This window comes from Piliocolobus tephrosceles, chromosome 13 (assembly GCF_002776525.5).
Source record: "Piliocolobus tephrosceles isolate RC106 chromosome 13, ASM277652v3, whole genome shotgun sequence".
Classification (NCBI taxonomy): domain Eukaryota; kingdom Metazoa; phylum Chordata; class Mammalia; order Primates; family Cercopithecidae; genus Piliocolobus; species Piliocolobus tephrosceles.
The window spans coordinates 97416629-97440067 of NC_045446.1; the positions used below are offsets into that span (position 1 = coordinate 97416629).

The 23439-nt window shown below is 42.0% G+C and overlaps 1 protein-coding gene across 3 annotated transcripts in view; it reads left to right on the forward strand.

The window, feature by feature from the left end:
- Window positions 1–12738, forward strand: part of ELMOD1 (ELMO domain containing 1) — a 75479-nt gene extending 62741 nt beyond the window's left edge. For 2 of the 3 annotated variants that reach the window (XM_023208020.2, XM_023208018.3), the window contains 3 exons: window positions 312–362; window positions 1727–1860; window positions 10979–12738. In XM_023208020.2, the coding sequence (XP_023063788.1) occupies window positions 312–362; window positions 1727–1860; window positions 10979–11151 (358 nt within the window). In that variant the 3' untranslated portion in view covers window positions 11152–12738. The remainder of the gene's footprint in view (window positions 1–311; window positions 363–1726; window positions 1861–10978) is intronic. The other variant, XM_023208019.2, reaches the window with a different exon arrangement.
- Window positions 12739–23439: the final 10701 nt, after the last annotated feature.

Sequence of the window (23439 nt, forward strand, 5' to 3'; positions counted from 1 at the left end):
GAAGGAGGGGTTTGATCATGAATGATGGTGCAAAAGAATATCTTAATGTTTGGCCTTTAGGGCTGTCTCCCATGGCGGTACTAAAGTGAATAGGAGGTAAATAGCATGGCCTTAAATAATTCCATTTCTGAGCTCCATATAAATTGTATTGTGGCTTTTAAAATTGATAATATTTAAATTGATAAGTGTTGGATAACTGAGCTGCAGACATCTCTGCATATAGTTAACAGTTTTAACATAGTCATTAAAAGAGAACAAGTACCAGTCAGAGATTAAATCTGGTTTACTTACTTATTCATTCATCCATTCAGCAAATTCAGCAAAGCAGAATGGGAGAAGAAAAGGATGGATAAGGCAATTGGGTGAGTATGGGATCTCACATGGAAAGATGGTCCGTCTGAACCAGAACCAGAACTAGAGAATCATGAAAGATAAGGGTGAAACTCTACTTGTCCTAATAGAAATATACAATCTAGTTAAAATATTTAAAGCACCCTTTTATATGTTTATGGATTCATCTGTATGGTTATATGATATTACTTTGCCTGTGAACAACTGACAAGGTAGAAAGTTGTAATTATAAGGAAATGATTTTCAGAAATCACTTAGAATTGTATTTGGTAGTTTTCTTTTAAGGATTTTATCAAATATTGGGCTATTTGATAAAAATTTACTTTAGTTTTTTTATAATGCCCCATATTATTGAAAAATATTTCTGAACAGAGAATTTTTTTCTGTGCTGGATTTATATTAGCAGAGAAGATTTAAGAACTCGGGTTCCATTAATTTTTGGTAAACATGTAAATAAGGAACTAGAAAATACACACTGTGTTAAGGTACTTATTTAAATTTTTCTCATCTTAAAAGTAATATACAATTTATTATAGAAAAGTAAACAAAAAATCACTCCAATCTTGTTACTTTTGTGGCATTTTATTTTAGTTTTTTTCCTTGCACATCTGTGTGTATATAATAAAATGGCTTGCTCTATCTGTAATGTTTTATATCCTGCTTAAATCATCTTTAAGAAGATAATTTTAATCAACTGTAATATATGAGATTACCATAATTTATTTTGCTATCTGTCTTCTTTAGGAATTTGAATAGTTTCCATGTCGTTTCCATTATTAAAAATGCTATAATGAATTATATCTATAAAGCTTTGTCTACTTCAGATTTTTTTTCTGTCATATATTTGGAAATGGGAAGGTCAAAGTATATGAACTACCAGTTCTCTTGATACACATTACTGAAATTTTCTGCTAAATTACAGAAGTCAAGGTTTTGATAGGGTAGAGATGGAAGGGTGACCTGCTACTCTGATAATTTAATAGTAAGTTAAATATCAGATTATCAATTACTGAAATGCTTTTTTTTTTTTATGTCAAGTGAAAGCATGTTTACTAAGAAAGTAAAGGAATAAAAGAAAAGAATGGCTACTCCATGGTAGAGCAGCCCCAAGGGCTGCTGGTTGGCTATTTTTATGGTTATTTCTTGATTATTTGCTGAACAAGGGGTAGATTATTCTTGAGTTTTCTGGGAAAGGGGTGGGCAATTCCCAAAACTGAGGGTTCTTCCCCTTTTAGACCATAGGGTAACTTCCTGACATTACCACGACATTTGTACACTGTCATGGCACTGGTAGTAGTGTCTTTTAGCATGCTAATGGGAAATGCTTATTTCTTATATGTGACACACAGTTGGTTTTGTGATTTATACATTATAGGTACTCATTTGCAATTGTGGGCATCAATATAACTGACCTGGCATATAATCTACTGATCAGCGGAGCTCTAAAAACCCATTTCTACAATATTGCCCCAGAAGCTCCAACATTGTCTCACTTTCAGCAAACATTCTGTAAGTATCCTGTTGTGTAATTGTCAATACAGGTTTCTATGCTGGGCACGGTGGCTCACCCCTGTAATCCCAGCACTTTGGGAGGCCAAGGCGGGTGAATTGCCTGAGCTCAGGAGTTCAAGACCAGCCTGGCCAACATGGTGAAACCCCATCTGTACTAAAAATAAAAAAACTAGCCAGGCATGGTGATGCGCACCTGTAATCCCAGCTACTTGGGAGACTGAGGGAGGATAATTACTTGAACCCAGGAGGTGGAGGTTGCAGTGAACCGAGATCATGCCACTGCACTCCATCCTGGATGACAGAGTGAGACTCCATCTCAAAAAGTATAAATCATATATATATATATAGGTTTCTATAGAACACTCCCGACAAGGATCGAAGCTGAGAGATCTTTGTGATTTGGCTGCTTTGGAGCCTTTGAACTTCCTCTTTTGGTTCTGATTTTTTTGTTTTCTCATTCAAAAATCTACACTTATATTTTCAGTCATGGTAAATTCTTCTCTTTCCTGGCTCTTGCATAATCTCCAGTGTATCCCCTTCTGGTCTGACTTAAAGACATCTTGGGTGTTTCTCTCCCTCTGATCCTCATGGCATAGCACTCAAGAGTGCAGGTTCTGAAGATAGCCTGAGTTAATTCTCAGATCTATGTTTTAGCAAAAGTGAAATCTCCAAGAAGGATTAGAAGATGAAGTCGAAACTCTCCTAGAAAGTAGAGCAAAAAGGCATAGATGAAAAACAGAAAATAAAAAAGGTTGTCAAATTAATGGATCATTCTATGAGGTCTTATAGCTGAATAATAGAAGTGCCAGAAAAATAGTGGTGAAAACTAAGGAAGGGGAATCAAATAAATAAAGAAAGAAAAATTTTCAGAACTGAAATATGAGTTTTCATACTTAAAGAAATAAGTACCTACACAATGGATTAATGTAGACCCACACCAAGGACCTAATCATTGTGAAATTTAATGACATTGGAAAGAGATGACCCCGACAACTTCCAAAGCTATCACATAATGAATTGGGAATCAAGATGACATTGGACTTCTCAACACTACATTGTATTCTAAAAAGTAGAATATTGTCTTCAAAAGTTAAGAGAGACTGGGCGCCGCACATCACACCTGTAATCCCAGCAGTTTGGGAGGCTGAGGCGGGAGGATTGCTTGAGCCCAGGAGTTTGAGACCAGCCCAAGCAACATAGCGAGACCCTGTCTCTACAAAATAAAAATAAAAAATTAGCCAGCTGTAATCCCAGCCACTCAAGTGGCTGAGGTGAGAAGATCGTTTGAGCCCAAGGAGGTCAAGGCTGCTGCACCACTGCACTCCAGCCTGGGTGGCAGAGCAAGACCCCATCTCAATCAATAAGTCAATCAAAGTTAAGAGAATATTTTTTAAAACTAAGGGAATATGATTTCTAGTTTAGAATTTTACACCCAGTATAACTTACTACCTTACCAATCAAATACGGGAATAGACTAAAGACAGTTTCTTAATGCAAGGTCTTAAGCATTTTACTTCCCTGTACCTTTATTGGGAAGCTTATTTCCACAAAATAAGAGAGTAATCCTAAAGGAATAAATGGAGTCTAGAAAATAGGAAATCTATCCCAGGAGAGCAGTGAAGGGAAAACCTAAGATATCTGTGCAATTGGCTGCAAATAATAAATCTAGATTCTAGAAGGTCAGAAGGCTGTGGGAGAGACTCTTTGAAGAACCTGAAATTGACAGAATATTACCATGTTTGAACACACTGTGGGGACATTGGCTTATTTAGGAGATAGTTTAGGCTTAAATTAAGGGGGAAGCCAGGCAAATAAACAAAGAAGGCAGTTATTAATACAAAGTAAAGCAAAGGGTAAGAAAATGAGTGACTGTGGCTGGGGGGAGTGAGTGGGAGCTAAATCTTTATCTTCTATAAAGAAAAAATTTTTTTAAATCAAGTAATGGAAAGCATGTTGATTAGAGCTATGAAGATCGATAACCAAAATAATCAGCTAAAAGAATTGAAATGTTGCTTTAGGAAAGCAGGAATTAGGGCAGGAGACTGCTTTTTCTTTTTGTTTTTGGGGTTTTTTGTTTGTTTGTTTTTGTAACAAGACTTGTTAAACTATTTGACTCTGAACAATGTGCATGTATAACTTAGACAAAAATGAAAAGTAAATTATAAAACACATATACTTTACAACTTGTTAATGGAAAATGTAAGTCCCTTACATGCATTATCACAGCTCCTGCTTTGATAATTGGATGATTATATTCACTCCTATAAAAATTCTGAGCATCTCCAACAAATACGATTGAGATTTTACTACGGATTAGGTTCTATGCTGAGGAAGACAGGCATTTAAACAAATACTTAAAATGTAGTGGGTCCAGCATTATCTTCAGGGAAACAGAAAAGTCTTTTAAAAAAATAGAATGTAGTGGGAGGAATTTAGCGATTGAGGAGGTAAAGATACTGCTTCTAAAAATTGGAAGTCGCTGACGCAGTGGCTCACACCTGTAATCCCAGCACTTTGGGAGGCCAAGGAGGGCAGATCACTTGAGGTCAGGAGTTCAAGACCAGCCTGATCAACAGGGTGAAACCCTGTCTCTATGAAAAAATAGAAAAATTAGCCAGGTGTGATGGCGCATGCCTGTAATCCCAGCTACTCGGGAGGCTGAGGCACAAGAATCTCTTGAAACCAGGAGATGGAGGTTGAAGTGAGCCAAGATTGCACCACTGCACTCCAGCTGGAGCAACAGAGTGAGACTCCATCTCATAAATAAATAAATAAATATTGAAAAAGTCTGTGGCTGCCTTAGCTCACTCAGCCTGGAAGTCAGGGAAGTTTCTGCAAAGCAAATGCCACTTTTGAAGAGACCCAAAGGATGAGTGGCAGGAAATAAGGCAATGGTGGCTGAGTGGTCTGGTGAAGGCCATAAAGCAAAAGAGTATGTGGATTTAAGAAGTAGAGCAAAGGGTTTGCCGGTGACTAGAGATGGCACTGGAAGCCTAAGAGCAGGATGAAGGGCAGTCCTGAAGAGCTCGGTAAGCCTCATCAAAGTGCATCAACATGCAGATAAAGAAAGCCTCTTGCCATGTTTCCCTGACCCCTTATACTTGCCCTATTCTATATTTACCATGCTCATTAGGGAAGTCAGGGAAGTAGTTTTGAGGGAAGGTAGAGTGAGTTTAGTTTTAGGCATACTGAGAGTGAGCTGCTCTTGGGAAATCCATGTGGAGCTGCAGAGTGGGCATTCTCATAACGTAGGGCTCTGGAGTGCTGAAGGATTAGAAAGGCTCAAGCTACAGATTTGTGATTTATGAGCACCTGGGAGAATATCAGAGCCACACAGTGGGGGAGCATTCCCAGGAAAGAGTCAAAGTTAGAATCGTAAAGAATTGGCATTTAAGGGCAGGTTTCACTGCTGTATCCTCAGCACAAAGCCTGGTACAGGGTAGAGGTGCGTAGTAACTAGTGGGTGGGTGGGTGGGTGGATGGATGGGTGGATGGATGGATGGATGCATAGATGGATGGAAGGCTAAAATATTGGCTTATGTTTTTTGTAGGAGAAAGGAGAGTCTAGTTTCTGTGGGAAATTTTAGCCTAGGCCAGGCACGGTGGCTCACACCTGTAATCCCAGCACTTTGGGAGGCTAAGGCAGGATGATCACTTGAGCCCAGGAGTTTGAGACCAACCTGGGTAACGTGGTGAAACCCCATCTCTACAAAAGAAAAACAATATTAGTCTTGGCCTGGATTGATGTGCTTCCAAGAGAATCCTAGCCCAGATGAGCAAGTATGCAATAGGATTACATATTTCCTTAGGCCTTCATCAGGTTTTAGAAGCAGCAGCAACCCCCCTATGGATTGTGGTGTATGTAAGCAAAGGGACTGAGGCCTCTCTAAGGGAAACAAACTGTGCCCTAGATTCACTGTTCCTCAATCAGACATGATCAGTTCTATATGTCTCCTCTGTAATATTCTTGCAATTACCTGTGTCCTTGCATATGTCTCTGCTCTCTACTAACTGAATGCAATGAAGCAAAACCAAGACATTCAAGCAGCAACAAATATGCTGCAGGCTGGAATCAGAGAGCCAAATTAATATTCAAAACAAGTATTCCATCTAGGCAGAAAAATGTAAGAATATAATAGCTCCATCCTTCTGACTTTACAGTATTATTCGGTGAACACTGAGCTGCCAAGGCACTATGTTACAAAAATTGCATTCAGTCTAAAGCTCCACTGAACACACAGCCCCATTGAAATGGAGTGAGGTTAGGTGTAATGAGCAGAAGGGAAAGTATGAAGGCCAGAAGAGGAAGAGGAAACTACTTTTTCTTTGACCTCCAAAAGAAGGGACTATTCCACAGGAATAAGAACCAGAGGAACAGAATGCACTGGAAAAGGCAGCCTATTGCCATGGCGAAAAGTCAGCTGGTTTCAGGCCCTGGTTTCCAGCTTCCAGCTGTACCTGTTCTTGTAGACCATTGGAGGAACTCATCTAAGCCCAATGTCTGCATCTGAAAGATGGAGATGTAATATCTGTGTTACCTGCTCTACAAAGCTGTTGTAAGAATGCAATGAGATGGTGGAAAAATAGCCTGGCCTCTGTTTTCTCCCTCTCCTTTCCATGCCACTTTGTTAGCTTCCATAGTGAACAAATCATCAGCTGCAACTGTACTCCTGTTTGCCTCTCTCAAACAAACCCAGCATTAGGGACCACAGGAAGTCTGCCTTTTTCTTCATCCGCAATACCTAGTACTGTGTCTGTTTCATATTTGTTCATCGGCAGATGAGTTAACTGACAGATCAGACCAAATGAATTTTTGAACACTGTGATTTGTATAAGTGAGTGGAGTTTTGTGATTATAATACGCACCTTGGAAGCCAGACCACCGTTTCTGCATTCTGATTAAGATCATGTTACACGGTCTCTAATTATTTTCCTGATGGGACAGAGAAAGAGAGTCCCAGGGAGTCAGTCTTCAATCTTCAGAGGAAGAATCCTGAGCATGGTGTCAGATTAGGAGCCACCCACTCCTCTACCTTTACCCAAGCCCTTTAAACCTTTCATGATGTTTTTCTATAATTGTGTGTAAGGTAGGAAAATGGGGAAACCAAATAAATCCATATTCTTCAGTAACTGTGCCACACTACATCACCTTTAGAGTGAGTTGCCAATATTCCTGCACATTGTAGAAAAGATGATTTTTCATATTGCCTGTTTATCATTGTCAACAGGAGAAAAGATGCTGTCACTCATGAAATACTAATGAGATGCATTATCAATGATTTTAATTCATAGTATTGGAAACCTGACTCTACATACAAAATAGCTGCGTTTATTTGAGCTCAGAGACCAGTCAGGAAAATTTATGTATGTATTTTATATAAGGAAAGAAGAAATTATAAATTATCATAGATTTATTTTAGAACCATAAAAATTATATTTAGAAGGAAGCCAAGGAAACTTTCTTTTTAGAAAGAGAATCTTCTTGACCACAGGTTCTCAACTTTAGTGACGCGAGTTTCATCTTATTGAATTACAAGTCTGGTTAAATCTAGGAGGATCTGCATTTTTAACAAGTACCCCAGATCATTCGTGGAATATTTTAGGAGTTTGCCCAGTCACTGAAATGGACAGGTGATTGAATTATTTTGGTTGGTTGAATTAAGATATTGAGATCAGAGGAAACAAGTTTCTGTTGATGTGCGCTAAAACAACCAGATGACAAACAGGCTCCAAATCATGGCATATGAGAAATGGTGAGGAGAAGCAGGGAAAGAGAAAAGCTCGAGGCATAAAGCACACATGAAACACTTGAGTTGGAGAAGGATTGAAGTTGTTCTGTGAAATACAGGGCAACAGATTTAGGCCCAGAATGAGGAAGAACCTTTATTTGTTTGTTTGTTTGTTTTTTAGAAACAGAGTCTCTCTCTCTCTCTCTCTTGCTGAGGCTGGAGTGCAGTGGCACCATCCTAGCTCACTGCAGCCTCAAACTCCTGGGCTCAAATGATCCTCCCACCTTAGCCTCCCGAGTAGCTGAGACTACAGGTGCAAGCCACCATAGCCAGCTTATTCTAAAAAACTTTTAGTGGCCAGGCGCAGTGGCTTACACCTGTAATCCCACCATTTTGGGAGGCCAAGGTGGGCGGATCACCTGAGGTTGGGAGTTCGAGACCAGCCTGACCAACACGGAGAAACCCAGTCTCTACTAAAAATACAAAATTAGCCAGGTGTGGTGGTGCATGCCTGTAATCCCATCTACTCGGGAGGCTGAGGCAGGAGAATCGCTTGAACCCAGGAGGCAGAGGTTGTGGTGAGCCAAGATCGTGCCATTGCACTCCAGCCTGGGCAACAAGAGCAAAACTCTGTCTCAAAAAAAGAAAAAAAAAAAAAATTTTTTTTGTAAGCCAGGTGTGGTGGCTCACACCTGTAATCCCAGTACTTTGGGTGGCCAAGGCAGGTGGATCACTTGGGGTTAGGAGTTCAAGACCATCCTGGCCAACATGGTGAAACCCCATCTCTACCAAAAATACAAAAATGAGCCAGGCATGGTGGCACATGCCTGTAGTCCCAACTACTTAGGAGGCTAAGGCATGAGAATTGCTTGAACTTGGGAGGTGGAGGCTGCAGTAAGCTGAGATTCGCCATGTGCTCTAGCCTGGGCAACAGAGCAAAACACTGTCTCAAAAAAAAATATTTTTTGTAGAAATGGGGTCTTCCTGTGTTGCCCAGGCTGGCCTCAAACCCCTGGCCTCAAGTGATCCTCCTGACTTGGCTTTCTAAAGTGTTGGGATTACAGGTGTGAGCCACAGTGCCTGGCAAAAAAGAAGCTTTTAAGAATCAGGTTCCTCATCCAAGGAACAAATAGTGTTGTCACCAGAGAAATTCAAGCCTGAATGCTGCCTCTGGGAATCCAAGCATCAGATGAAGAGAGACAGAGGAGGTGGCTTCTGGGGCGACTGATCCTTCTGATTTGGGCCTTTTCTGATGTGGTCAGGTTCCCATGACAGTGATAGTGGAGCCCTGGCTTGTGTAGCCTCAAGGCCAGTAGAGTGATGGGTTGGTGTGTGCCATCATCAGAAATGTTGAAAACAGTCAGTTCTAGTGTATGAAGGGCCCAAAGGCAGGCTAGTCCTAAAAGAAATGGTATAAGCCAGGCACAGTGGCACGTGCCTGTAGTCCCAGCTATTTGGGCGGCTGAGGCAGCAGGATCACATGAGGCCAGGAGTTCAAGGACAGCCTCAACAACATCGCATGATCTTGCCTCTAAAAAAAATAATAAACTTAAAAAGAAATGGAACAGTCAACACAACCCTCCTCCTATGTTTACAAACAGACCACATACTTAAACAAGTATAAGCATACTTAACAATGTAATGAGACAAGTAACCAGTGGGAAGGGTCTGTGGAAGTGGACCAGCAGCCGGCCATGTGTGTTGGGGGCAGTGAAGGTCACTCCTAATTTTGTATTAAAATAAAATATGAGTAAAGATTTTTAAAAATGTATGAAATTATGTTGAAGCATTTTTCCATACATAGCTAGTTACCAGAAAAACAAAAAGTATTGATTTTTTTTGTACTGTTAGTATTGAGTATGTTTATTCCAAATTCTCTTCTCATCCTCCCCTTCCCCATTTTCATTTATGCATGCAGGTGGAAAAGCGAGGATTCAAACCAGGTTTCTGGCTCCAGAATCCTGTCTTCTATTTTCTACCTCCTTCTAATGTTAAGACAAAGAAAATTTTGCGTAATATTTGTTTTTCTTTTGTCTTCTTTTTCTTTTTTTGAGACAGGTGTCACTCTGTCGCTGAGGCTGGAGTGCAGTGGCGCAATCACAGCTCACTGCAGCCTGGACCTCCTGAGCTCAGGTGATCCACCTCAGCCTCCCAAACAACTGGGACGACAGGCTTGCGCCACCATGCCTGGCTGTTTTTCTTTTTTTTTAAACTAGGATTACTTCCTTAAGTACTTTTCTTTCTAATATATAGAGACACCTGAGCTTGTAGTAGTTTACTACCTACAAGTATCTAGCATTATAAAAAAAAAAAAACACTATGCACATTTCTTTTTTTCTTTTTTTTTTTTTTTGAGATAGAGTCTTGCTCTGTCATCCAGGCTGGAGTGCAGTGGCGTGATCTCGGCTCACTGCAAGCACTGCCTCCCGGGTTCACGCCATTCTCCTGCGTCAGCCTCCCGAGTAGCCGGGACTACAGGTACCCGCCACCAGGTCCAGCTAATTCTTTTGTATTTTTAGTAGAGACGGGGTTTCACCGTGCCAGGTCTCGATCTCCTGACCTCATGATCCACCTGCCTTGGCCTCCCAAAGTGCTGGGATTACAGGCGTGAGCCACCGTGCCCGGCCTATGCACATTTCAATGCTAAATGTGGTAGATAAAAATAATTAAACAAATGTGGTAATGGGAGGGGGCATAATGGGGAGCAAAGCACAATGAATAGGTTCTTATATCAAATACTTCACATTTATTCCCCAAATTGTTTCAATCCCAATCACTCGTGGGTAGCGTTTTTGAGACACCGAAGGATTTGAATATGAAATTATTGCTTCAGAGCAAGGAAGTCTTATTAACAATTTCATGTGATTTTATGACCAGGCTGTGTTGTTCAGGGTTGATTTACAATTTTTATTGTCTCATAATAGAGTGTCAGAATGCATTTGTTTGATTTGTTGGGGTAATTTAAAACTTTAGTTATATCAAATATCAAGAGAATAAAGGCTGAGTGGGGTGATTTGGAAAAATTGGACCGTTAACGTTAATTTAATTAGAAGGAGAAGGATGAAGTAGTCACTGTCAGCCTTTCAGACAATGTTCCTGATGCGATTCATATTCAAGAGATGACAGAACTGATTTGTCTTCCTGCTTGGGAAGAATGAGAACGATTCCAGGGCCAATTGCAACAAGCTTGCAGATTGGTAGTCTTCAACTGCACTGATTTTAAAGAATAATCTTAAACAGTGGTATTTTCTAGATTTTGACATCTTCTTTGAGCTCCATGGTTGCTGTGGCTTGGTTCAGCATCTCCCTCAGCATTCAGAATGGTTTTGAATGTGATTAAGAATTTTTTTTCTCCTGCATTTTTATCGTTGTATTGTCTCCAACAGGCTATTTGATGCACGAATTTCATAAGTTTTGGATCGAAGAGGACCCCATGGACATAATGGAATTTAATCGTGTGAGGGAGAAATTCCGCAAGAGGATCATAAAACAGCTGCAGAACCCAGACATGGCGCTGTGCCCACATTTTGCTGCCTCGGAAGGCTTAATCAACATGTAGTTGCCCACGCCAGTTTTAATGGATACCCTGGAACACTGCCTCATTGTCTTGTTAGATCTCTGCTTAGGTTGCAGCTCACGCATTGAATGCACACAGTGATTGTATGCATGCCTTTTGGTACAGTATTTTCATCTCTTGGTCATAATTCCGAGGTCCCCAGAGACCACTGTTTCTGGAGTATCTGTCACCCAGTGACTGCTCATATTGTGGCATTATGCAGTGTGACATCTTGCCTTGACACCCAGGTATGGAGAGAGTTTTCTATTTTTTTAGACTTTTTTTCCTCTCCCTCATAGTTCAGCATTAAAGAATTGTATTTCTCTCGCTGTATTTTGTATGTAAGAGGTTTAGCCGAATCTTGTTCTGTGAAAGCCTTTTAATTTATTGATATGTTTCATGACTACTGCTGCTAGCTTTTCAAGCCAGGTTCATGCTTGGACCTCATTCTGATAAAGTATAAGACTTTAAAATAACACAAACAGGGCCGGGTGCAGTGGCTCCCACCTGTAATCCCAGCACTTTGGAAAGCTGAGGCAGGCGGATCACAAGGTCAAGAGATCAAGACATCCTGGCCAACACGGTGAAACCCCGTCTCTACTAAAAATAACAAAAATTAGCTGGGTGCGGTGGCGGGTGCCTATAATCCCAGCTACTCGGGAGGCTGAGGCAGGAGAATCGCTTGAACCCGGGAGGCGGAGGTTGCAGGGAGCCGAGATCATACCACTGCACTCCAACCTGGTGACAGAGCAAGACTCCATCTCAAAAATAAATAAATAAATAAATAAATAAATAAATAAATAAATAAATAAATAAAATAATACAGACAGACACATGATAAGCCAAACTGTTCCTGCAAACATAGCTACGCTTCATGAAAATGTAATGAGGCTTACAAGAAGTAACTTTAGGTAGGAGCTGTTTTTGTTTGAAGTACTGCAGAATTATATTGTAATTTCCCCTCACCCCAGTTGCAATTGTGTCATAGTCATCTGTATATCAAACTATTTTATTCCCATAACTCCACTGGCTTGGATGTCTAAGTGTATGATGCTTGAAGCCTCAGAAAAGAAGTAAGCGTATTTCAAAAACTGCAAAAGGTTTTTCACTGCCTGCCTCTGCGGAACCGGGTTACACCCTGGCACTGTTCTGATCCAAGCATATTTGCTTGGGGAACTAAGTGCTGACTAGTTTGTTTTCTATGTCAAGGGGCAATATTAAAAAAACAATTTGCAAGAAAATGTATTTCAAGAGAGCAACCTAAGCTAAGTCACTCTGCAATATTTCTTGAAAATAACGACCTTGTCTTATATCAGTGGAAGATGTAAATTGCTTAGAAAGGGAAAAGTCAAATCGTTCCAGAACTGCTAAAAATCATTTTAAAAACCGTGATTTAGTTTGGAATTATGATTGTAGTCTGTTGAATAGTATTTACCATGGCATTTCATACCCATGGTATTTTATACCTTCTGACTATCAATTTTAGTATTATTAGATGTTTGTGTAACCACTTGCTTATTTAAATGAATTTTGAGTACTGCCTAATTGTCAGTTATATGAATAAATTACATGTCATTCTACTGTAACGTATAGTGGATTTCATATTAATAGTTTCGTGCTCGTACAGCTTCTGAATATGCAAATATGTGAGTGAATAGAATGTCAAAAACAGACAACCTGGAGCTGACTATAAATCACGCCATCATTCAGAGTCAGCAGGTTCATAACTTCCTAGGAAACCTGGCTTGGCTGTTGCTAGATAAAGCAGAAACATTAACTACCCATTGTTTTCTTGTCCTTTCTCTCCCTTCTAGCATTGCATTATCCTTTCCCTTTCAGCCATGTACCAAGTGGCAGCATTTTGCATTGCCTTTCTTATGGCCCTGTGTCCCTTCTTAGAATGAGGAAGGAAGAGAGTTGGTTAGCACATGGTGGATACCATGAGTAATGACAAGAATGTATATTCCTCTCCCGAGAACTTGTCAACCTAGTTCCTCAGGCCTGCCTGAGGAGCCCTGAATTTCCACCGTAGCTGCAGCTGCTGTCGATGAAGGTGTTATTCCACGTGCAGTCCAGCCTTTGCCAGCCACATGTGCTCATTGTCTCTTTTTATCCACTGCGGTCCCATGTCACTGTCACGGCTTGACAGCATGCAGTACTTACAGCAGCTTGCGTCTCTTCTGTTCAGATAGAGTTAGTTGATGCCAACAAAGCTAAGAGTTTCCCCTCTCGGCTCCTAGGATGCTTTCTTTCTGTTGTATTTGAGCATGGCTGCACAATCTTAGGATGAACAAGCTCTGACAGCTCCTTTGAGCTCTGAGTATTATTAGATTTCTCATTCACACCACTTTGTGGAAGATGCATTCCACCCAGTCACACAAAGTGAGGTGAGAAAAAGAAGAGGAGAGGTTTCAAAAGCATCAACAACCTGTGGAGTGTGTGTGTGTGTGTATGTGTGTGTGTGTGTGTTTCCCTTGAGTATTTTCAGCTTATACTTATTCCATTGAATAAGGGTTGACCACATAAAATGTAAATTGTGTGGCAAGCTTCTTCCAAGTCTTCCAAAACACTACTTGCTATGATAAAAACACATTCCTGTTTGCACTAGAGAAAGAAAACCTTTTGAAGCACTGTTTCTGAAACTTGACTATGACCTTCCTTCTCACAGTTCTTGTTACTGTACTGAAAAAAATTCTGCCTGGTAACATACCATCTTTTCCATATTTGAAAAGAGCCTTAAATATATACCAATCCCAAAAGACAGGGTGACCTTACAATGTATCTTCCAAAACAGAACACTGTTGAGAGAGAAGGAGGATGTTGTTAATAGTTTCTTTAGAACAACAGAGTAAACTGGGACAATTTAAGAAAATTGAGATGTTAGGTGGCCAAGAGAGACGAAGAGACAGACGTAAGGATTGTCCACCCACAACGTAATTAATCAAATATAGCCCAGTTTTTTTACTTTCAAGCCTCTGGCAGGAGAAGTACATCATAGAGATACAGACATTTTGATATGCAGGACACTACCCAAAATCTTAGAGACCCATCACGGGCATGGGCTTGGTTTGAGCTGAGAAATTCAGCTGCATAGATGGGGCCTAAGTTGGCAATGGGGACATGAAACCTGACGATCAAACTCCATGGCAACAAATTGTCTTGATCCATAAACATATGGTGCCAGATCCAAATTGAAGGGGAGTGAGGAGGGTACCAGAGTTGGTGGAATATGAGGACAGGAGATGGGAGATGATGGAGAGAAGAGGAAGGGGGCAGAGAAAAAGGAAAATATCATCTAGGCCCATAGCCACTGAGCCTTCTGACACAGACTCTGTTAAAGCAATGCCTCTAACTCAGAGGCAAGGAGCTCAGAAATGGTAGCTGCTCTAATCTAGAGACAAAATGGCAGAAAAGCAGAACCAAATATAACATCAAGTCCTAGAAGATGAAAGAGATTCTGGAACAGATTCCATTTCAAGAGCTCACATTTAGCCGGGTTTTATGCCATGTGCCAGGACTGTGCTAGTCCTTACCTTGCATTATTTCATTTCCTTAACAACACACAGGATCAGATGGGTTTTTGTTTGCCTGCGCACTTGTTTTTCTAGACAAACAGGCTTAGATAAGTCAATACATTGTCAAAGGTCTCAAGAGAAGTATTAGGTTGGTGCACAAGTAATTGTGGTTTCGCCATTGAAAGTAATGGCAAAAAACTGCAGTTGATTTTGCACCAGCCTAATAAATGGCAATAGCTAGACTTGAACCCAAGACCTTAACCCCAGACATTCAATCATTATGCTGCTCTCTACCTAACTGGAATCCTCTACCATCCCAGGGGACTGGTGAATTATAAACACACACAAATGTGCACACACACTCCACCCCCAAGTGATAGCAGATGTGTTCATAAATATTTCTCGCTCAGATGTCTGTAGGGTGAATTCAAATGCTGCCATACTGTCCCTCAGGACTGCCCACAGTTTTGGTCAGATTTTTTTCCCCTTGCTACTCAAAGAACAATTCTAGGACCGTAAGCTCTTTCTCCTGATCCCTGTCTCCCCCAGGAGAGGAGGGCTGCAAACCTCCTTCCTGCTCCCTTGCAGGGGAAACCTCAGCAAGGTGGGTTTGCAGGACCTGTGCGATGGCAAGCTCAGGTCGGAAGCTACATGGCATTTATCTCTGTGGAAGGAGAAACACGCAGGGCTTTGGGCATGTGTGTGCTTCATAAATAAAACATTCCTTTCACAGCTGAGGTTCTTGTGTCTCATTGACCTGACATAGCCTTCAGAATGCTGCCACTCATAGACACTAACAGGAATTATGTTGTCCGCTAACATGGCTGGGATGCTTCATGGAAACCCCACAGAGATGGTCAGGACAGGGTCAGGACATGGTTACAAAGATCAAACTCTTGACTACTTTTTTTTCTTTTCTTTTTTTTAATCATAGCACTGTGCAATGCTTTGGGAAAGACCACAGAAGAAGAGTTTATGGGCCGGGGGAGGTGACTCATGCCTGTAATTCCTACAGTTGGGGAGGCCGTGGTTGGTGGATCATGAGGTCAGGAGTTCGAGACCATCCTTGCCAACATGGTGAAAACTCGTCTCTACTAAAAATACAAAAATTAGCCGGGCATGGTAGTGGGCACCTGTAATTCCACCTACTTGGGAGGCTGAAGCAGGAGAATCGCTTGAAACCGGGAGGCAGAGGTTACAGTGAGCTGAGATTGTGCCACTGCACTCCAGCCTGGGCAAGAAGAGCAAAACTCCATCTCAAAAAAAATAAAAATAAAAATAAAGAGTTTATGGCCACTAGAAAAGAGTGGCAAAGAGAAAGATAGCTGAGATTAATCTTGAAAAACCACAGGTAAACCCCCTCTGTCATACAAGTTAAATGGCCCCTTTGTGATTGCACCTACCCTACAAAGGCTCAGAGGATTTCCACAGCATCACAAGGCATAAGTTTTGGAATCAGCTTTACTAGGAAATTTTCTAAAGCAAGGGTCAGCAAGAGAAAAAGGTTCAAGTACCTCCCATGCTCACAATGCACACCACGGCCTGGTGTTGTAGGTCTGAGTTCAGCTGGAGAGGGTCCTACCCTCTGTCGTCCTTTCTTTTAGGGAAAGCATGAAAGCAACCTTGGCCAAGGGGTGAAGATCTGATCAGAACACATTGCAGCAGGCAGTGTGGCTTGGCTGCCAGCCGGTTGCGAGCTGAGTGGGAGCACCAGCTCCCTGCACCTGGAGGCCCTGAGGTCTGTGGGATGTTGCCCTGGGGGAGGAAATCTCTGGTTCTAAGGGAAGCTAAGCTGGGATGCAACCTCTTTGATAGAAGAGAGAAGAGCTTTCAGTTGTAGCTGGTTTGTCCAGGCAGCCCAGAGCGAGCTCATGAATTACTTTTTGAGAAATCTCTTCATATTACACCCATATACTTACATTTTTGACATAATAGCTCTCTGTACTGAGTGTATAGCAATTATAGAGGAATAGGGACATCAACAGCCTCAAGCTATATGGTACTAAGAGTTACATCATCCACTTTGGGTGACGATTTTACTCTTTCTGCAGAGCACAGCAGGAAAAACTTGCAATCCAAAGACCCGCGTTCCAGTGCACATGCTGCTTCCTTCCTTAGGTCAATGATTTCATCCTTCTGACTTTGCTTTTACCATCTGTAACATAAAAATAATAATGACAGCTCTTCTTCAGAGGATTATTGTAGGAGTAAAATTCAAATAAGCTAATAATAATTATTAGCTATAAGTGTTTGGGAAACTCCAAAGTGCTAGTTAAACACAGGTTTAATCATGGTTCAATTTTCATCCCTCTGGTTTTTGGCTATGAACTTCCTCTAACAAAGAATTCAGCTACAAAACTTGTCCTTGGAGCCAGTGTTCCTCACTAATTCAATTCAGCAAATATTTATTGAAAACTTATTTTAGTCCCAGGCATCGGGCCAAGTCTGGGGACCAAATGGGAGACAAGACAGTGTGGCCTTGGTCTCAGGGACCTCACAGTCTGAATCTAGTGACTGGCTTCTCAAAGCCCAGTCTTTGGACCGCCATGATGAGCACTGTTAGAAATGAATCATCTCAGCCCCGTCTCCAGACCTACTGAATGATAGTCTTCATTTTAACATTCCCCCAGGTGATGTGCGTGCACATTCAGCTGAGAAGCACTTCTCTAGGGATTATTGATCTGGTTCTTCACTGAAACCTGACAAGATTTAGCCTCAGTTGTTGATGGTTTAGAAATCAATCAAACATTCCCTTTGTTTTCCCTCAATTTACGCAGTCACTATAACTTGACCCTGCTCCCACCTCTAACAAAGGACTTCATGTTCTGTTGTCATCACCCAGAGGTGCAAACAGGAGCTGGCATGGAGAGGAGGAGGGCCTCATCCTGGACACGGGCCTCAGAGGGTGGCCTACCCCCACCCCATGCTGCTCGAGACACTTCCTACAGTAGCCAAAGCTGGTCCTGCCCCCATGTGGACTCCCACGGATCACCTTTCTCAGAGGGTCCTTCTTTCAAGGTGTCTGTCAGGATGGCCAATCTCCTAGATGCTGGAGAAAACAAATGAGTAGAGTCTTCGCTTGTTAGCTTGTTCGTCGTCTCCTCACTGACCAGAACCACCTGGATGCTGCTCGGTGACGGTATTTGTCCGTTCCGACTGCCGTTAACAGAATTCCATAGACTCAGTGGCTTAAACAACAGTCTCACAGTTCTGGAGGCTACAAGTCCCAGGTCAGTGTGCCAGCATGGTTGGGTTCTGGTGAGGGTCTTCTTCCTGGCCTGCAGATGGCCCCCTTCTCACTGTGTGCCCCATGGCCTTTCTCCCGTGCATGTGCAAAGAGAAAGGGAGAGAGAGAATCTTTTTTTTTTTTTTTAAGATGGAGTTTTGCTGTTGTTGTCCAGGCTAGAGTACAATGGCACAATCTCAGCTCACTGCAACCTCCGCCTCCCAGGTTCAAGCGATTCTCCTGCCTCAGCCTCCCGAGTAGCTGGGATTATAGGTATGCGCCACCATGCCTGGCTAATTTTGTCTTTTTAGTAGAGGTGGGGTTTCATCATGTTGGTCAGGCTGGTCTCGAACTCCTGACGTCAGGTGATCCACCTGCCTCGGGCTCCCAAAGTGCTGGGATTACAGGCATGAGCCACCATACCTGGCCGAGAATCTTTTACCTTTTTTTTTTTTTTTTTTTTGGAGACGAAGTCTCACTGTCATCCAGGCTGGAGTCAGTCATGCCATCAGGACTCACTGCAGCCTCGAACTCCTGGGCTCAAGCAATCTTCCCACCTCAGCCTTCTGAGCAGCTGGGACCACAGGCATTCGCCACCACACCTCACTAACTTTCTTTCTTCTTTTCTTTTTTACAGACAGGGTCTCAGTATGTTGCCCAGGCCAGTCTTAAACTCCTTGTCTCAAGCGATCCTCTCGCTTTAGCCTCCCAAAGTGTTGGGATTACAAGATGAGCTACCACACCTGGCCTCTTTTACCCTTCTTATAAAGTCACCAGTTTTATTAGATTAGGACTCTATCCTTATGGCCTCATTTAACCTTAATTACCTCCAATGCTCATCTCCAAGTAGAGTCACATTGAGGGTTGGAGCTTCAACATATAAAATGGTCTGGGGGTGGGGCGGGGCGGGCACAGTTCAGTCCATAGCACCAACTCTTTCTAGAAGTTATTTGAAGTCTGAGCTTTGTGCTTCCTAGAATGAACCCAGGAGCTTGAAGGCACCAATACAATCAAAATCGTACAATTCTGCTGCCAACTGTTCTAATCCTATTTTAAGAGAGTACCAAAACCTTTGCAGAGCAAGGTAGAATCCATTCTTAAATAAACCAAAGAATCTCACACATCTGAATATTTTTGAATGATCTAGAATAAAGATGAGGAATTTAAATCAATTAAAAATGCTAACCAATTATAAGAAAGCTATTAACATGTTTCTATGAAAATGTAGGTTTGGGGTTATATGCATTCTTCCTGTAAGCCACATAGCTAATTTCCCGGCTTCAGGCCTTTTCCTTGCTTAAACTTATATTCCCGACTTATATTCCTGACCCTATGTAAGTAAATGAGGGCCAGGCACGGTGGCTCATGACTGTAATCCCAGCACTTTGGGAGGCTGAGGCAGGCCAATCACGAGGTCAAGAGATCAAGACCATCCTGGTCAACATGGTGAAACACAGTTTCTACCAAAAATATAAAAATTAGCTGGGCGTCGTGGTGGGTGCCTATAGTCCTGGCTACTCAGGAGGCTGAGGCAAGAGAATCACTTGAACCCGGGAGGCGGAGGTTGCAGTGAGCTGAGGTGGCGCCATTGCACTCCAGCCTGGCGACAGAGCGAGACTCTGTCTCAAAAAAAAAAAAAAAAAGAAAGAAAGAAATGAATTAACGTGGATGAACATGCTATACAAATGTGAAAAGTTCTCAGGCCGGGCGCGGTGGCTCAAGCCTGTAATCCCAGCACTTTGGGAGGCCGAGACGGGCGGATCACGAGGTCAGAAGATCGAGACCATCCTGGCTAACACGGTGAAACCCCGTCTCTACTAAAAATACAAAAACTAGCTGGGCGAGGTGGCGGGCGCCTGTAGTCTCAGCTACTCGGGAGGCTGAGGCAGGAGAATGGCGTAAACCCAGGAGGCGGAGCTTGCAGTGAGCTGAGATCCGGCCACTGCACTCCACTCCCGGTGACAGAGCAAGACTCCGCCTCAAAAAAAGAAAAGAAAAGAAAAGTTCTCTTTTTAAAAATTATTACGGCCGGGCGCGGTGGCTCAAGCCTGTAATCCCAGCACTTTGGGAGGCCGAGACGGGTGGATCACAAGGTCAGGAGACTGAGACCATCCTGGCTAATACGGTGAAACCCCGTCTCTACTAAAAAATACAAAAAAACTAGCCGGGCGACGAGGCGGGCGCCTGTAGTCCCAGCTACTCGGGAGGCTGAGGCAGGAGAGTGGCGTGAACCCGGGAGGCGGAGCTTGCAGTGAGCTGAGATCCGGCCACTGCACTCCAGCCTGGGCGGCAGAGCAAGACTCCGTCCCAAAAAATAAAAAATAAAAAAATAAAAAAAATAAAAATTATTACTATTTCACATAAGGACACCTGGATCATCTAAACAGGATCTATCTAAAATATCATTAACTAGCTATGGGTTTACTTGTTTTTATAAATTAATACGTTTTAAGTACATTTATTTGGAGAACTTTTTTCCAGCTTTCATAAGCATCTTTTATTAAACTTCTTAAGATAATTGTATTTCTTTACAACATGAAGTTGTAAGAAATAATATGAAGAGATTCCATCTACCCTTCACTCAGTTTCCCCCAACGGTAACATCTCGCATAACTGTAATACAAAATTACAGTCAGGAAATTGCCATTGTTACCATTTACCCACTTACTCAGATTTCATTAGTTTTACATGTGTGTGTGTTTCCATGCAACTTTATCATGTTGGTGGATTCATGAAATCATCACCACAATCAATATCTGGAACAGTTCCATCACTGTAAATATGCCACCTCCCTCCCTCAAACCCCCATAAGCCCTGGCAACCACTAATCTGTTCTTCATCTCTATCATTTGATCGTTTCAAGAATGCTATAAATAGAATCATACAGTTGACAACCTTTTTTTTGGATTGGCTTTTTCACTCAGCATAATTCCCTTGAGATTCATCCAAGTTTTTATGTGCATCAGTAATTCACTCCTTTTTACTGCTGAGTAGTATTCCATGGAGTGAACATACCACACTTTGTTTAGCAGGTTTACCCTAAGCAATTCCCAGCTTGAATTTTCCCTTTAGCTTAGTGATTTGAGGGTCCCAAGATATTTTCCTTTCACATAGATACATGGTGATATCTCATTGTAGTTTACATTTGGTATGTCCCTAATAACTAAAATGTTGTACATCTTTTCATGTTGTTGGGTTTTTGTTTTTTGTTTTTTTTTTGCTGTTTTGTAACCTCTGCAGTGAAATTTCTGTTCATATCTTTTGCCCATGTTCTAGTTGAATCGTTTATTTAGTTTTGAGAGTTCTTTATAAATATGGGATACTAGTCCTTTCTCATGTATGTGGCTTGCAAATATTTTTTTACCAGTCTTTAGTTTGTCTTTTTATCCCCTTAATAGAGTCTTTCACAAAACTAAGATTTTAATTTTGATGAGGTCCAATTTATCAGTTTTCCTCTTGTGGATTGTGACACTTTTGGTGTCAAGTCTAAGAACTCATCACTCAGTCCTAGGTCCTGTAGATTTTCTATGATTTTTTTCTAAAGGCTTTAGAGTTTCGTATTTTACATTTAAGTCTCTGATCCATCTTGAGTTAACTGTTGTATGAAGTGGAAGGTTTAGACTGAGGTTCATTTTTTTAGCCTATAGATATTTAATTGCTCTGCCACATTTGTTGGAAAGGCTATCCTTCCTCCATTGAATTGTTTTTGCACCTTTGTCAAAAATCACTTAGATGTATTTCTGTGGGTGTGTAGCTATTTTAAAAGATCATTGAATGTCTCTGCTCTTCAGTTTCTTGTCTGGATAATAACAGTTCATTCAGAAAATATTTATTAATCTGCTATGAGGCAGACTGTGTGCCAGGCACACTATAGCTGCCCTTAAATTATTATCAGTCTTGGAAGTGAGTAAACATCTAAGCAAACACATCATGATGGAACAAGGGTTATGATTGATCTCAGAGAGCTCTGAGAGCACCAATCTTGGCTGAGGGTAAGGGTTAAAGATCTCACCAGGAAGACTGTTGCTTAACCCAAGTCTTTAAAGAAGAGTAGGAATCTCCAGGTAAGCAGAGGCTACAAGTTGTTCTCCAGTATCTGATGGAACTTCCTCTCATAGTAACAGAAACTCTTAATTTTAAACTGGAGCACATGGTTCTCCAGAACAGACTTAACGTTTCCTGACTTTACTTTCCAGCTAGGTGTTTGACTAATTCTGATTAATAGCATGTAGATGAGAGCATTGTTGGAAACTTCTGAAATTATTCCATTAAAGATATGTGGAACTGAGGCCAGGCACAGTGGCTCATGCCTGTAATCCTGGCACTTTGGGAGACCAAGGGAGGTGGATTGCTTTGAGCTCAAGAGTTCAAGACCAGCCTGGGCAACATGGTGAAACCCCATCTCTATTAAAAAAAAATAAAAGATACAAAAATTAGCCGGGCACAGTGGCACACACCTGTGGTCCCAGCTACTCGGGAGGCTGCCGAAGGATCACTTGAGCCAGGAAGTGGAGGTCTGCAGTGAGCCGAGATCATGCCACTGCACTCCAGCCTGAGCAAGAGTGAGACCCTGTCTCAATAAAGATATGTGGAACTTACTCTCTGCTCCTTTGTTTCTAGGTTCTTCTTGCTGCTATAAACTGGACGCAATATTTGCCTTCTTGGACCATAAATACAAGAGCCACATCCTAGGGATGTCAGAGTGGTGAGTTGGACATAGTCTAGATCCCTGAGAACCTCAGCAAATCTACCAGCTTTGATCTGTCCTCCTCTAGACTTGAATGTGAAAGTGAAATAAGCCATCTTGTTTAAGCTGCTAGCTTTTATTTACATCTCTGTTATTTACAGCCTGACCTGATGTTGACTAACAGACCAGGTGCAAACACGTGAAGATATACATACACATCCAGAGAACAACGTTAGCGCAGAATGGCTGGAGCACGGGTGTTGTTGGTACCTAATTAGCAATGAGGCAGGAGCCAGAGACAACGGCAGAAGCCAGGTCGTGAAGGGTGTGGTATACCAGGTCTCCTTGTATTCAGGAACACAGATCCTTTCTTCGAAATCTTTCCTGAAGGAAGATTCGGGAATACCCATACATCCAGGTGTGCTCTTCTACAAATGATTGAGAGAGAGAGAGAGAGAGACAGAGAGAGCGCGCGCGAGAGCGAGCATTAGCCTTGGCTTTTGTGCTATGCCAGAGCCCTCAGTAGGCTGCTGCCTCCTGGCTTCCTTGCTGCTGCAGCAGCTGACACTGCAGCTGTGGGTCATGCAGATGTTATGACAAATCATTCCAAGCCCCCTGGTCCCTAGGTTCCTGCAGCAATAGCCTCACCAAAGATGTCTAAAAAACAGTGTCTTCAGGCTCACAGAAACTCCCCTCCTCCATTAGGGGGAACCCAAGCCCAGATGGGATTTTAGACACAATTCCACACCCTCCATCCTTCTCCTGGGGCCAAAGCACAAAACTCCTTCCCTCAGCTTCAGAATTCCCAAACACACACACACAAACACACACGCACGCACACACACACATATATATTCACGCAA